Source organism: Molossus molossus, unplaced genomic scaffold (genome assembly GCF_014108415.1).
Source record: "Molossus molossus isolate mMolMol1 unplaced genomic scaffold, mMolMol1.p scaffold_m16_p_4, whole genome shotgun sequence".
Lineage (NCBI taxonomy): Eukaryota > Metazoa > Chordata > Mammalia > Chiroptera > Molossidae > Molossus > Molossus molossus.
In genome coordinates, this window is record NW_023425377.1 from 82,913,209 (window position 1) to 82,929,162 (window position 15,954).

General features: G+C 52.0%; 1 protein-coding gene across 1 annotated transcript in view; it reads right to left on the minus strand.

Annotated features, from left to right (window-relative positions):
- SCARA5 (scavenger receptor class A member 5) overlaps positions 1-15,954 on the minus strand; it is a 122,120-nt gene that overhangs the window by 29,938 nt on the left and 76,228 nt on the right. Inside the window, exons 5-7 of the mRNA XM_036241938.1 lie at positions 10,368-10,448; positions 8,058-8,156; positions 6,276-6,332 (exon numbers count right to left, since the gene is read on the minus strand). Coding sequence (XP_036097831.1) covers positions 6,276-6,332; positions 8,058-8,156; positions 10,368-10,448 — 237 coding nt within the window. The remainder of the gene's footprint in view (positions 1-6,275; positions 6,333-8,057; positions 8,157-10,367; positions 10,449-15,954) is intronic.

Below are 15,954 nucleotides of genomic sequence, written 5' to 3' on the forward strand. Positions count from 1 at the left end.
GGTCACTAGGAAGCTCTCAGGAAAAGTCACTGGATTTGTTTTTGGAAGGCTTACGATAGGTTCTTGGCAAACCAGAGCGTTCGGAAGGCCAGATCCCATTCTCCGCGCAGACCCGGGAAGAGGAAGTTGCGGCCGGGGGAGGCTGCGGGACGGCCTGGGGCTGGGTCAGCAGGGGCCTGGGATCTCAGGATGGAGGCTCCATGGCCTGCGCTGCTGCCCAGAGCTCACCTGTCATCTTCTCGGGAACGATGTTTCTGAAAAGCAGGACTTTCTGACGGGGGAGCAGCTCAGACAAGAGAAGGAGCAGGAGCAGCAGAGGAGCATGAACTTGAATATGGACCTTTCCACAGGGAGGGTCTGCCCACCCTGTGCCCACCCTGTGCCCGGCACTGGTCACGGTGCTGAGGGACAGCTGAGGCTTCGCCACCCCTTGGTCCCGGCCCCATCTGGTTCTCTCCCTGGTCAGTCGCTGCCATGTCATTCCCTGCTTATAGCCCAGCTTATAGCCCAGCTTCCCAGTGGCCAGAGGTCAACTCCTGACCATTGATCTCCACATACCTCTCACCCCCCCCCTTTTGTTCCTTCTTACATCGCAAACCCTCGCTATGTCAAACTAGTTGGATTTCTCAGACAATGCTAATTCATCATGGTTCTCTTGACCTGGAAAACTTCACCTTCCACATCCACTTGTTGGATACCAACTTGCCCTTCAAGACTTGGGTCAAAGACGCCTCTCACCGGCACCTCCACAGTAGACGAGCCTTCGGACAGACATCCACTGTGGCGCTCACCGCACTCCACTGTGACTTTGTCTTTCCCACCGGCCAGACGGGGAGCTCCTCCAGATGAGGCCAGGTCTCCCCGTCTTTGGATCCCCAGTCCTCAGCCAGTGCCCATATATAGCAAACTCACTAATTGTTTGCTAAAGAAGTGAATGAGCCCGTGCTCTGTTTTCTAAATGTTCCCCTTCCTTCCACACATCTATCTTTTCTTTACGATGGAAGTGAGGGAGTCCAGTTCCTCCCTTCCCAAGGGCTCTGCCTCATCTATCCCTCCTCTGCTCCTTTCAAAGCCAGCTCCGTGCCCCTGGTTTTCTGATCCACGGGCTTCCGGCCTCTGCTACCCTGCCCAGTTTTCATCTGGTTCCCACCATCACCTCATTTACCACATCCCCGCCCTCGTCCCCTTCTCTTTGATGTCTCCCACGCTGCCGGCCAGGGCTGGAAGCGATGTTAGCCGTGGGACAATCTTTCTGAGTGAATTGTGTGTCCCTGTGTATTTTCAGTGCGACTAGACATATGCCTAAAGAGGGAGACGTTTGAAAAACACTCTTCTATCCCTACACATCCTTCGGGGTCTGCGTCTGCAGAGCACACGCCCTAGAAGGGTAGAGGGAAGGAGCGAGCGAGTGTGCAAACGTGCGAGGCCATCGACACGACCAGGTAGGCGCCGGGCGCCTGCGCGTGGCTGTCCCAGCAAGGCTACCGTGCTCAGTGCCCATGGCCTCAAAGAATGGGAAAACCAGCGACGTGGGAAGGCCTTCGCTGGCAGACACAGCCCTCACCCCCACACCCGCGTGAAAAGTTTCCTCTGGCCCATCTCAGAGCCACAGAGACAGGCAAGGCAGCCAAGGCAGGGTGAGATGACGAGCAAACACGGAGACAGGGAGAGTCCTCAAAAGCAACTGAGAATTAGCACCTTTATGTCAGACTCTAAGAACAGGCAGTGGCCCATCAGGACCCCGTGCTCAGGACCCTGTGCTGTCAGGGGCTGGGAGAATCACAAATGACTCCGCTTTGTAGAGAGGACTCCAGGCCAGCCAGACCTGATCTGTGTAGGCTCCACACCTTAGGAACTCTGGGCCTTCGGGCAGGCTCCTTCCCCCTTCCCCAGCCCCCTCCTCCCTCTCACATGCATCTCTGGAATCGTGCCTCCTGGACACGCTGTGAGAAGTAAGTGAAAGAATATACGCAGGCGCTTTCCTCCCCACAGTCCAGGTACAAGAGTGTTGGTAGTGCTGGGGGAGCAGCGCATTTTTCTTAGGAGTGCAGTTTACTTTTAAATCAGGTTGTTGTTGGGGTACTTGAGTTGTACAGGAAAACAGGAACCTATGCACTATGTGAATAAAAAAATATGATTGCATAGTCCAGCCGGTGTGGCTCAGTGGTTGAGTGTCGACCCATGCACCAAGAGGTCGCCGGTTCCATTCCCGGTCAGGGCACGTGCCCAGGTTGTGGGCCCGATCCCCAGTGAGGGCAGGGAGGAGGCGGCCAATCGATGTTCTCTCATTGATGTTTCTCTCTCTCTCTCCCTCTCTCCCGTCCTCTCTCTCTAAAATCATAAAAGAAAAAAAAAAAGAAATATGATTGTATATAAAAGGTCCAGGAACTCTGTCTCTCCTTGCGTGAAAAAATGCTAACTTCCGGTGCTAATTATCCTAAACAGATTCCTGGGGAACTGCTTGCAGCCAGCTGTGGGTGCAGGGAGGGGAGGGAGAGAATCCACGGACTCCGAAGGACTTCCTTGGCATCCCTACTCTCAGACAGACACATCTCGGCAGCTGGGGGAACACTGTCTAGAAGACACCATCCTGATCATTTAATTTGAGCTTATACTGCACACTGGGGTTCCCACTGCCCCCCCTTACATCCCTAAATATTAAAAACACACACGAGATGTTGGACATTTTTCAAGTTTTCTGAGATGCCACTGATAACTATCAACAGGCGCTGGCTTAGAGTTAACCCCTGGGTCGTCCTGCATAGATTTTCCATGTGAAGCCAAACTGAGGAAAAGATTTTAAACAGTCTGAATGTACCCTGCTTTACATTCATGCTGTGGGGTTTAAACAAAGCTGAATCCTTTACCCACCCCCTCGCTGCAAAAATACTATTTATTTTTCTTGCAGATGGACCATATACAAGGATAAAACAAATGTCTTTCTGTCTTGAGATGTGTATATCTTTTCCTGGCCACACTCCCAAAAGCCAAACACCGAACAGAGTGACTGATATCATCCTTGCCTGAAAAAACCAACAAACAAACTTTACCTCTCATCAGGCAGAAAGCAGGAGATCTGGATTCTAGATCCAGTGTGGCCATGTCCTAGCCTGGGGACTGTAGCAAGCCTCTCCAGCTCTTTGTTCTTGCTCCCTGTTTAGTGAGTGGGTGGGGTGGGCGGGCTTGGGAGAGGAGTTGATCTGAAACCCCACCCAACTCTAAAATCCTATGACTCCAGACCAAAACATGGGTAAACAATGGCAAGATCTTGTACGAATATATTGTAATATTGACTTAAAATATGAGTACCAAGAAGTCTTCTCTATAATGCCCTCTGCAAAGGAAACACCCAATTTCTGATTTTGACCTTATTTGGCCAATCTTATTTTTCAATCCCTTTCATGTAGTAACATCCCCACCTGCTGGAACTTTGTGCTGCTAAAGGTGCGAGGTGTTTAGTAACGTTTCCATGGCCTCAGCACCAGCTGGGTTACAGAGGGCCCCTCCCCCACTGTATCCCTCCTTGAAGGAGAGGAGAGGTCTGCCGCTGAGAACCTTCTTCCCTTGCACAGGGAATGGTGAGCACCCCACCCCCACCCCTGGAAGCGAGCGCTCAGCGGAGGTCAGAATTTCTGTACTTTTCTGAAAGATGATCCTTGCCTTCCTCCTCAGAGCCTTAGCCCCAGGGATACAGTTAATACCTCTGGGATTGGAGTTCCTTGAAAACAACCAGGAGTCTCAACACAGCATGGGTTTTCTGTGGTCAGAGGCAGGCCAGGGGTGGAGGCCGTGGGAAGCAGAGATCTCAGCTCTGAATTGCTACATGGCCCCCTTCAGCCCAAGACCCTTACGTCTGTGTGTCCACGGGAGAAAATCGCTAGGGGTTGTAAGGACTGCAACCCTACTCTTCCAGACCAGAGGCCTAAGCTCTCATTCCAGAATCAGAAGTCAGAGGCCTAGGTTTTTGGTTCTGCCTCTGCCCTCGCCTTGGGAGAGTCAGTTCTCCACCTGGGGCCTCTGGAAATGGGGAGATGGATGAATGTCCCTCGGTTCTGTCGTTCTACAATTCCTGTATGTCTCCGACATTCCTCCGCATGCTGTGTAAAGCCTCCCGTTGATGGAGCTGTCTCTGCTGAGCCACCTCACTTCCCGGGTTCCTCGCCGATGGTGCCATTTTCGGGTCTCATCATGGGGCAGGAGAGAGGCTTAGAGCTTGGTGCAAGGGCTGCTGTCCGACCTCTGGCTCCAGGGAGGGTGTAGCCTCCTCAGGGCAGAAGAGAAGCCAGCAGTCCCTGAGGAGGGGCTGTCCAGAGCTTACATCAGCCTCTCAGTGCCGTCAATAGGCTCCAGGGCCAAGTGAACTGGACTCCCTTTCCCCCATCTCCCCACCCACGTCTGCGGGAGCCCTACATACTGTGGCTCAGCTCCCACCTCCCATCCTGTGCCCCCAGCCTCAGAGCCCAATCCAAGCACAGAGCCATCGGGGCCCACCTAGGTGAGTCAAACAGTGACAAAAGCATCCTTGGGATTAGTGGTGACTGATGACTACTACTCACCACACTCGGCGAGCGCAGACCTCTGTTCTCTCAAGCCGGCTAACGAACAGCTGCCAAAGAGTTCCTGACAAGCACCCCTCTGGTATGTGGGCAGCGTTTCTGATCTCCCTCTAAAGGTCATCGTTCCACAGTCCCTCCCTTCCTGCCACCCCATCAAGAGTTGTTTATTTCACACAGCTAAATGCCAGGGTCCTTCGCAGCTACTCGGCGGCACTCCAGCGGAGAGAAGGCAGTAACCCAAAGACAAAGTACGGTGCCCAGCCCACTCATAAGTGTGACTCTGATATGTCACAGATGTCCTAGATCATATCCAGACTCCCTTCCTTTGCCATCAAAACTTGCCTTTTGGCTCCTGCAGGGTCCAGCCGATCTCATCTGGCCGGGACACTCCTAGCCGAGCCTCTGGCTGCGCTTCAAAGCGCATGTGTTGCTCTGTGCATTACAGCATCTAAGGCGAGGCAGGCGTGAGGAGTCCAGGGTAAGTGCAGGCACACCTTGTGCTCAGGTATGTCCACCACGTTAGTGACAAAGTGCTGTCACAAACATTTTCCCTGTTGGAGCCTTAATCACTGCCCTGGGGGAGGGGAGGGCTATGGGAGCAGGAGGAAGTCGAAGTTTTCAGGACACCTTGGGAAAGAGTGGGGTCGTCTGGTCATGCAGACTGGGACAAAAGTGTCATTTTAAGGACCTGCTGAAACCAAAGATTGGCCTTAGAGAAAACCTCAATCTGGGTCCAAAGTGTGCATCTGCAGAGGTGTCTAGACACTTTCCCAGCGTCTCCCTAGAGAGCCAAGGTTGGAGAGCAGATGCCCTGGAAGAGGAGAATTCGTGTCTGCCTCACCCAGGGTGGCAGCATTTCAGAGCCCAACAAATACGAATGCTGCTAATTATTTGCCACTTGGTGAGGAGACACTATTCACCGAGACTTGGCGAGGAGACTCGTTCTCCCCTGGCAACCTCTCCAAGGTTCTACAGGCAGCAGGGAGAAGACACCCCAGAAAAGAGTGCTAACTGGAGAAGTTGGCTGGCCTTGTAAACATTTGAGGAAGTACTCTGCTCAGAAGGATGCCCTTTCCTAGACTTGGTGGTCTGTCAGATACCGGGATCCCTCACATCCGGCTCAGTTAGTGGCAAAGGAGAAAAACTAAAAGGATTCTGCTTTGCCTCCGTGCCTTTCCCCATGTAAATACCCAGGGAAGTCATGCATTTTTAACGAGGCCAGGAACTGAATGTTAGCAAGCCTCGTCAATGATTATAGGAAGTATGTCTGAATTGGTGTGCTGCATAGAATAATTACCACGAACACTTACTGAGTCCTAAGCGCATGTCCAGGCAGTGTAATAAGCACTTCATGTGGACGAATTCACTTAATGCTCATAGTGATCCTGTGGGGTATGGGCTTGTTTATCCTTATGCTGTAGATGAGAAAACTGAGGCCCAGAGATTACATAGCTCACTACTGTGGCAGCCAGTGGGGAGCCCAGGTAGTCTGCCTTCAGCTCCTTCCACACCACCACTGGGCTTATACCACACCTGGAAATGGGGCCCGCGCCCTATACCCGTCTCTTGCTGGAGGCCTGAAGCAGGTAGGGGGCTCCTTTAACACTGGAGTCCTGGCCATGGATCCAGCCTCAGGACCCCCAAACTTATGGGGCTTCCTGGGTGATAGCTATTCTTGTGCTGATACAGAATCCAGTGACCCCAACAAAATTTCCTTACTGGTATCCCCTGCTCTGTCTCCTTTCTCTCCTTTCTCTCCTTTTGGTCCTCGATCACCTGAAACAGAGGAGAAAACTAGCATTAGAAATGGAAATAAATCCTAATGTTAAATAAAATATTATTCGCAGCAGACTTATTAACCCAAGACCGGGGAGGACCTCGGGCAGGAGCCAGCAGCGCTGGAGGGCATGGCGTGGCGTGGTGTGCCGTGGCATGGTGTGGCATGGCGTGGCAGGAAAGAGCTGTTTGTTCTGGGCACCTCAAGAAGAAGGTGCCCAGCTGAGAAGTTTCATTTCCTCCTCAATAAAGCTTCAAAAACCAGCACAGGCTAAAGGAGTACATGGTATTCAGCAGAAAGAGACAAAGCAAAGATATTCCTATGAAATAGTCAAGGTTTTAGAAATCCGCATAATCATGGGAAGAGGAAAGGGGGGAGGGCCTTCAGTTCCATAGAGAGAGACATAGGCTCTGTGTTGGGCAGATTTACTAGTCGGGGAGGCTATCAAACATGAGAGAGAGTGCCAAGGGAACTGTGGAATTTCCTTCCCAGGATACGGTCGAACGAACAGAGCCCTTCTCCCAGCAAGCATCTCGCTCTACAAAGAAGTAGTAGGTCCTGACACCACTCAAGCAGGTGTTAAACTTTCCAGGCAATTCTATTCCAAGTACCTTCAGAAAGCTATCTACAAATCAGAAGTCCATGGCATGATGTCTGGTGAAAATAAGCAAGCTAGCAAGTTCCAGGAGAGGATACCAGGGTGATCCAAGTTTTGGGAAAAAAAACAAAGGCAACCCTATATGTAAATATGAACATGGTTAGGAAAAGGTCTGGCAGGATGTGTTCCAAACTGTTTATGTAGTTATCCTAAAGAGTAAGAGCTTAAGGGACCAAAGGGGGGGGGGGGGGGAGGGCGGCGCTGACTTTTGACTTTATATGCTACATTTCTGTTTTGTTAAATTTTTTCAACAAGCATGTTTTGCTTTTGTACTCTGTTTCAAAATCAATTTTTTAAAAAATGTGGATCAAAAAAGTAAGGAAAACCTCAGCCTGTTTAATCACCAACCAGAAAGTAGAATAAAACTTCCCAGTGACGCAGGATTAAGAGACCATCCTAGACACTGGGTGGGAATGACTAACAGCATCTTTTCCTCAGATGTCATCTTAAGTGAGGGGGTCAAGCCTGGGGGAAAGGCATCCTATTTCCTCGTCGCCTTCTGCGACGATGATAGGAGGTCTGGACACTCTTGAAATCAATGTAGAAAGACAAGGACTGTAAATTGGGCTCCCCTAAAAACAAACAAGGTGACTATCAAGAGGAAGAAAAACCAGAACACTAGTGGCAACGTGCTGCTGAGAAATGATTCAAGTTTGACATATTTGGGGAATACAAAGACTAGGACGGACTGTGAGGACGGCAGTCCTGGGTCTGCAGCCTCCGTCCCCCTGCAGGCTCCTCTCCCGGCTTGGCTTCCTCTGAGCTGCACTCGGTACTAATGCTGGTTCTCCCGTGCATTTCCACAGCACTTCAGAGTTTACAAAGTGCCTTCGCACAGGTACATCCCATTTAAAACTCATGACAGGTCTGTGAAACCTGGCATCGTGAGAACTTCTAGTTTGGGGATGAAGAAACTGATGTTTAATGATGGGATTAAGCGGCTTGCTCAAGGTCACGCAGCTCATCAGTGGTTGAGCCAGAATTCAGAGCCGGTCCACCTGCTCCAATGCCCATGCTGGTGCCCAAGGGCTGGCCCTAGCAAGGGTGCTCTGAGATTCATTATCACCTTTGAACCCGCGCATGCCCATCGCTCCTGTGGCTCCTGGTCTCCCGTCATCACCCTTGAGGCCAGGCAGTCCTGGGGTTCCTCTTTCTCCTGGTAGACCTGGGGAGACAAGAGACAAGTCGGGGCCCTTAGAGGTCACCGTCTGACTCAGCAAATGACTCCAACCATTAATCCTCCCGTAGCCTCTGCTTCCTGGTTCCTCTCAGGTAATTTAAAGATGCTGCAAAGGCAGTGACCCAGAGGTCAGCATAAACCTGCCCCATTGACACCTTTATCCAGTTAGGCTGGACACTTCCCCCCGTAAAAAGCCAATTCTACTGTGAGTGACGATGGTGCTGCCAACCCCATTTGGGTGATGTCCCTTTACCTCTAGCTATGCTGGAGATTTAGATTTGACCACCACCCCCCCCAAATTTTTTTGAGCATTTTTATGTGCCAGGAACTATTCTGGATGCTTTATATAAAGTATCTTATTTAATCCTCACAATAAACTAAGGTAAGTATTATTTCACCTGTGTTACAAATGAGGAGACTGAGGTCCAGAGAGATTAAGTAACTTGCCCAAGGTCACACAGCAGAGTATCAGAGCCATGGTCTTTCTGAACTAAAAGCTCAGGGTTGGTGGGCTTCATCTCACACTGATGAAAAGGGTTTACCGGTACTTAGCGTGAGAGGAAGATGGAACAGTTTCCCATCATATTTAAGAAAAACAAAAACAAAAGGTTCCTTCCTTGGGGTAAACGTAGGGAAGTATGGAGACGGGGACTTAGGCTGAGCAGGAGGGAGAAAGTCAGCAAGGTCAGTGAATGGGATGGATGGCCAGCTACCAGATCAGGCCCTCGGGCTCCTGACCAGGAGACCCCACAGCCACGCTGGCATGTCCCCAAGGACAGCCAGAACCGACAGACACAGCCTTGGGTCCCCAGTGGCCTGACCTAAGCCCATGGTTATCTCTGCAAAGCTGAGCAGCCTTAATTACCTGATTAATTGTTCTTTGCTGCTTTGGATGTCAGTTGGTTTTCTTTGTGGAGAAACCAACCTCCCACTAATTATTCCTCCAGGGTCAATGTCAAATGCTGGAAGAGGACAGGTGGCCCCAGAGGGTGGCAGGTTCTCAAAGAAGGGCTGAATTTCTGTTTCTCCTTCCTAACACAATGTTCCCAGAGTCCAACAGCCCTTGTGCTGCAGAACTGTGAACCTAGCGCAGGATGTGTCCAGGGCCCCCCATGCTATAATTTACTAAAGCAGGAAAAGGGGTGCCACAGCACGGTGTGCCCCTGGGCATCCCCAGTTTTGAGTTTAGGGAAATCCCCTGAAAGGGGAGGCAGGGAGTGGAGGCCAGGCCACTGGCTCTCCCCTAACAGCCTCTGCCTCCTCTCCTGCTTAGAGGTTTAGAAAGGAGATGGTTTGGAGGTATGATTCCTGATATAAATAAGCAAGCACCTTTCCCCTGACAAACTTCTCCTTTTCTCACGTTATGCAGAACTTTGCACCCTCCTAGAAAAATGTTGCTCACACTAGAGGCTCAGGGATGGACAGACTGGGATGCAAAGTTTGATAAAGCGATGGACAGGAACTTCCGAGACAGTGACACTAAGAGGAACACACAGCTCGTCCTTGAGTAACACCATTTCTTCTTTCAGCGCAGTTTTGCTATCATGTTGATGAGATGTCTCGGGGACTTAACTCTTTATATCAGTTAGCCTCTGGTATTAGTTTCCTAATGTGTTGCTTCACTTAAAATCACAGAACCCATTGGTGAAGTTTAGTGAGGACTTACTGTACTCTTTCCAGAAGCCCCAAAGCCCCCCCTGTACCAGCCACTGGCTCTGCAGGGCTGCCATGGGTGTGTGTAGCAGGACAGAGGGAGGAGAGGGGCAGGTGTTGATTGCCCTGTGCAGGTTCAGCAGGAGGTGGGGCATCAGGTGCCTGGTGATTCACTGAAGGGGGCACAGCCTATATGGAGGGTTGGTCTGGATTACAGAACACCCTCAACTCCTTCTGAAGGTCCTGGTCACACAGAGCCTGACTCCTGGGGTGGAAAGTAGTTTCAGGGAGCTGGGAGCCTCTCATGGACCCTTGTTCTTCAAATCCTGGCACTTTCTATGACAAACAATTTGCTCCTTCCTATTGATATGCCAATCACCTATCCGTCTCTTAACAGCACAGGGATCTGAGGCTAAGTTGACTGGGTACTCAGCCAGGGAGCCCCATGGCCGATACCAGTGAGAAAGCACAGGGTCCGGAGTGGATGGAGAGCCCCTTCCCTTCCTGGTACGCCCAGGTCCCTCCCGGGGGCGTCCCCATTACCTCGAAGTCCAGGTAATCCAGGGATTCCAGGCTCGCCTTCCTTCCCTTCATCGCCCTGATCACCTTTGGGGCCCGGTGGTCCTGAAAGGGTCACAAGCAGCAGCAAGGTTAGAGGGTGGCTTTCTGGAACAGGCCACCTGCAGAGGAAACAAAAACTCCCTCCTACAAAGAGAAAGAGCCAGTTCTACCTTGTCCAGTCTTGTAGGTGTGGGCGAGAGAATCAGGGAAGGCTTCCTGGAGGAAGTAGTACCCAAAGTGAATTTCAAGGCAGAACGGTGACTTAAAGGGAGGAAGGGGAGTGTGAGCTGAATGTCTGTGCCCCCAAAGGCACATGTTGAAGCCCTGACCCTTAGCGTGATGGTATTAGGAGCTGACCAGGGTTAGATGAAGTCATGAGGGTGGAGCCCTCGTTATGGGATTAGTGGCCTTGTAAGAAGAGAAGTCCTGCTCCCTACTTTCCTCTCGCCGGTGAGCATGCTTTCTCTGCCATGCGAGAATCCAGCAGGAAGGCATCCATCTGCAAGCCAGGAGGAGGACGCATCAGCACCCATCCATGCCGGCACCCTGCTCTGAGTTCCAGCGTCCCGGACTGTGAGAAAGAATGTCTGCAGTTCAAGCCTCCTAGTCTATGGGTCGTTGTTACAGCATCCTGAACAGACTAAGTCAGAGTGAAAGGGGGTATTTCCAGGCAGCGGGAGCAGTCCCTGTGAGAGATTAAAGATAAGAAATAGCTATGTGAGCCCTGATGAGATTAGAAGCTGGGGGCACATGACGGGATAAGAAGGATGAGAAAGCAGAGGGTCCTGGAGGTGAGGCCTAAGCACTGGGCCGGACCCTGAGGGCACCACGCCCACAGGAGGGGCCTGAGAGAAGAGCGTGTTCAGAGCTGCACACAGGGAAGAGCACTCGGGCTGCCCTGTTGGATTGAAACAGGAGGCGGGGAGGGCAAGGGAGAGGCTCTACCCCAGGTGAGAGGCGCGGAGCCCTGAATTAGTGGCAGTCGGGAGGGATGTGAGTGGCTGGTTGGAAGTAGAAGAGACAGCCCTTGGCTAAACGGAGGTGAAGGCAGGGGAGGCGGCCAAGATCATGTTCGGATTTCTGGCTGAAGCACCTGGATGGCAGAAGGGATTTCTAACTGTTCCTGAGCAGGGCTTCCCTCCAGGGCAATACTCCAGTGTGGCAAGAGTCTAGCGTTCATGATTGGACTCAGTCCCCACAAGAAAGCTGGGTGCTGAGGTCACTGGTCTGAAGCCACACAGCCAGCTAGAGAGGGAAGGAGCCACGGTCGCAGCTCGGGGCTGTCAGGCTCTCTGTCTGCCTCGTTCCTTGTGCTGGACATCGTGTCGTTCATTCCCCGAACATGGCTGGACCTTCCCACCACACAGCCTGCTGAGCCCTCCCTGCCCATCTGCCATCGCCACCCACTCCCCACACCCCAGGGCTGCTCACTACCACCTTCTTGGCCGAACCATCTCTGATCCACCACTCTTGCTGAAAATGGGCACGGCCTGTTTGAATGCACGTATGTGGCACCCTTTGACACGTACCTCATGCTGCCTGTCCTGTAGTCACAGATATATATGTTCCCTTTTTGCCAATAAGTGGCCAGCCCCCTGAGGCAAAACGACATCTTTGACATCCCTTTTCCAGCTGGGAAGATCCAGAGATGCTGAGCTCCCCATTCCTGCTGCTTTGTGAGAAATACAGAGGACCAAAGAAAATGCCAAACTATACTGTACTGGGTTGCAGAGTGTTCCCTCAAAATTTATGTCCACCCAGAACTTCAGAATATGACCTTTGGAAATAGGGTCTTGGCAGATGTGATTAGTTAATATACGGTCATACTGGAGTATGGTGGGTCCTAAACCAATGGCTGGTGTCCTTAGAAGAAGAGAACGCATGGACAGACACACAGGGGGAATGCCATGTGACGATGCAGGCGGATGCTGGAGTGATGTGTCTACAAATGAAGCAACGCCAAGGATTCTGGCAACATTAGAAGGTAGGAAGAAGTCAAGAAGGATCCTCGAGCTTTCGGAGGGAGTACGGCTCTGTGCACCCCTTGATTCCAGACCGCCGGCCTCCAGAACTGTGAGAGAATACATTTCTGTTGTTTTAAACTACCGAGTTTGCGGCCCTTTGTTATGGTAGCCCCAGGAAACCAAAACATGTATACTTGCAGCATAGCAGTAATGTCTTGCACAATAAATATTTGATGAGTGAATGAGTATATGAGATCAGAGGGTGTTAATACACACAAAACAACCAGAATGCCAAGATCAAGATGTACTGATAAATTCCAAAAGTTGGCACTGTCCTCAGACCCGAACCAAAGTAGACAGTTGTTTAATAATTCGATGGCACGTGCACAGAGAAAAAGTAATCAACAATTGAAAAATGCACGAGTTACACAGATCATTTGTGGACTGGGATTCAGAGCCACCGTCCTCTTTTCTATGAAGAAAAGTAAAATCAGAAGGGCCACACTGGTCCCAGTTTTCAGGTGACGAGTTGAGACACAGAACCTGTTCAGAACACAGCTAAGATTATAGAGCAAAGGAAAGACATAGTAAAGAAGCAGATCAGCTTCCCAGCTCCCATTCCAGCAACGCCTGGCCAGGGCAAGGCTGGGGAAAGGGAACGGAGAGAGGTCCCTGGGTCTCTCCACTCCATGAGCTGCCACAGGGGTGGACCTCCCTTCCCCTGCCTGCAGTATAACCCACCCCTTTTTGCTCTCCCTACCTCCTCCCCACGTAGAACCCAGAGCTCCAAGAATTGAGCAGGTCAAGGATGCAACGAACCGGACACTCCCATTTGTTCTCTTCGCTCTAATGGGTGTGACTCAATGTATGGCTCTTCCTTAGAGTAATTCTCACGAAGGGGGATGCTACCCAGTGGAATGACCCTGATGGTGGGGCCTCAGGGTGGCAGAGACCATTTAGAAGGTAGGGGTTGATTACGGATACAGAGCATCTTGAGTTCCAGGTCCTGGTTCTAGAAAATCTAAGTAAAAAGTCCATCCTTGGGCATGCGTAGTGATGAGTAAGTGGATAAATTACATAATGGATATACAAGGTCTTGGTAACCTTTGAGTGGCAAGGCCACCCTTAAAATGTGTACCCACTTTTCATAATGCTTCCTTAGAATGACTCTAGGGTGACTGTGTGTGGGGCTCTAACCTGTCCTGAAATCACCCTGCCAAACTTGGCTGGATCATTCAGAGTCAGGTCTGAAAAGCATCCCTCATGTGGACATAGTTTTTAAGACACAAATATGTGGTTAGTAAGGGCCTGTGCTAAAGATGAATTGGGAAGAAGTTGGGGTGGACAGTAAAGCGGGTGCTGATTTCCAAACCTGAGTCACCTCCGTAGGTGGTACTGGCCCAGCAGATGCAGAGGAGCCTGAACCGTGGCCCGTCTGAGCCTTGCGGGCCAGGCTGCCCAGCGGTCTGCGGATCAAGCGTTTCTTCCAGTCATTGCTGCCCATGCGCAGTGCACTCCTGGGATCCGCCTTTTTATCATTTTCTCAGGAATCCAGGCTAAAAACCTTGAGGTTGCGCTGTCACGCCTCCTTTGCTCTGCCCACCCCCCCGCCCCCCAGGCTGTTACTCTCCAAGGCTGGTCACTGAGGAGATTCCCACGTGTGGGTCTCCGCCCCCTTCCTCCCGGGCACCGAGCTCATCGCGTCCTCACGGCTGGCTCCCAGCCCTTTGAGAGACCTCCTTGTCTCCGGCTTCTCTCTGCGATCCTGTTCATGCCCATTCTGTCCATGAAGCTCATCAGAATCCAATGCACGTGGTACCCAGGGGACCCCCTCTGTCGGAGGCCTCGCAGGTCACTCCCAGTTGATCTGTTCCGCACACTTACAGTCTGGTGCTTTCGGATACAAACTCCTTTCCACCTCTGCAGAAATATTCTCCTCATGGTGCCCCCCAAGCCCTTCCTTTCTAAGAGTCCTGCCCGTCTTAGCCCTGGGGCTCACCTTCACGCTCGCCCTTCTGATCTCTTAGGGCACCAGAGCAGAGCCCCCACACTTCAGAGCTGGAAAAAGCCTCAGACATTACTGTGCACAGACCCCCAGAGGCCCCCCGGAGCCTGGTCAGGTCCCCTGTGCCCATTGACTGGGCACAGCCACTCACCTCGAACTGGGTCTGCAAAGAGGACAGCCCTACAGAGAGGCCCCCCCCCCCCCCCCCCGTGTCTCACACAGCACCTGGCACAAGGTAGGGACTCAGAGAATGACTTCCGGGCAGTCATAGAAGCCGTTACGGTATCCATGGTCCCAGCGGTACCCAGACAAGGTTTTTAAGGTCTCAGCTTTGCACACTGTCACTTTCTCATCTTTTCTCCCCTAGAGCAGGCCAGAGCATGGAGGTGGGCCGGGATAAGGGTCCGCGGGGTCTATTTCTCCTCGGTCATGAAAACAGCCCCTGAGCCCCCTCCACCGTGCTTCTGGTCCGGTGTGCCAACTTCTCCTTCCTGCCCACCTTCTAGAGGAGGTATGGGGGGTAGGACACCTGTGCCTGGGGTCCCCCCTTAGTCCACCAGCCCCCCCCCACACACACACTGCCCCCAGGGCCAATCCGCTGCCTGTGAGCCACGCCAGCTGGAAGCATCCCCAGAACAAAAGACAGAATATGTGACCCAGCATTTGGGAGAAACACCAGGATTCTTCTGGGAACCAGCCCACAGGGAGGGAAAAGAAATCTGTTCTCCCTTCCCGAATCCTGGAACTAGCAATGGGGCGGAGGACGTGCGTGTGCCGGAATCTGGACAGCGACCTGCCAAGAACAAGTTCTCATGACAGCTGATAAAGTGGGCCTGACGCCAGCGCAACAGTGACCGAAATCATACTGTAAACACCACCCCCGGAGCCATGCTCGCCCCAGGGCAGCTGCCGGGGGTGGAGCTCCTGTTACTCTACTTCAAGTCCCTGATGTCACTGGGCACCGGACTCGCAGTGCTCTACCTTTCTACTTTGGAGAGCTCGCTCATGTCCTGCATTCCCGACAACCTCCCTACCGCCCTGAGCATGCAGAGCGGACAGGGACCATCTGCCCCATCTCACCGCTGAGGGAACTTGCACCCAGAAGAGCGGGAGGTCCTGTAGGGCCAGCTCTCCTCTGAACCTTAAGGGAAAAGGGGTGGTGGGCAGGGCTGGGTGCAACCGCTGATTTTCACAGCATCCTCTCGGAGTCAGACAGGGAAGGTGAAATGACAGAGTGCCATTCCCCTCCCGGAGCTGCTGCCCAGCCCATGCTTCCTGGGCCCTAGTGGAGAAGAGACAACACTTCCATGCTGCTCTGGATCAAAGATACACAACACCTCCAACACATCCCTAGTCACTTGTGGCCAAGGTCCCAAGGTCCAAATCTGGGATTCGAGGCCCCGCGACATTATACCGTCCCTTTATAAACATTTGTGAAACTGGACTCTACTAGATGGTGTTTTGTGCGTGTGTGTGTTTTTCTTTGTGAAAAAGTGGCCCACTGATATGTTTGCTTTGCCAACTCGTTTTCGTGAATCAAGATGTGTTTTCTAGTCCTGGGCCACCTGGGCCACTGCCTCGGGATTTGACTTGGGCAAGT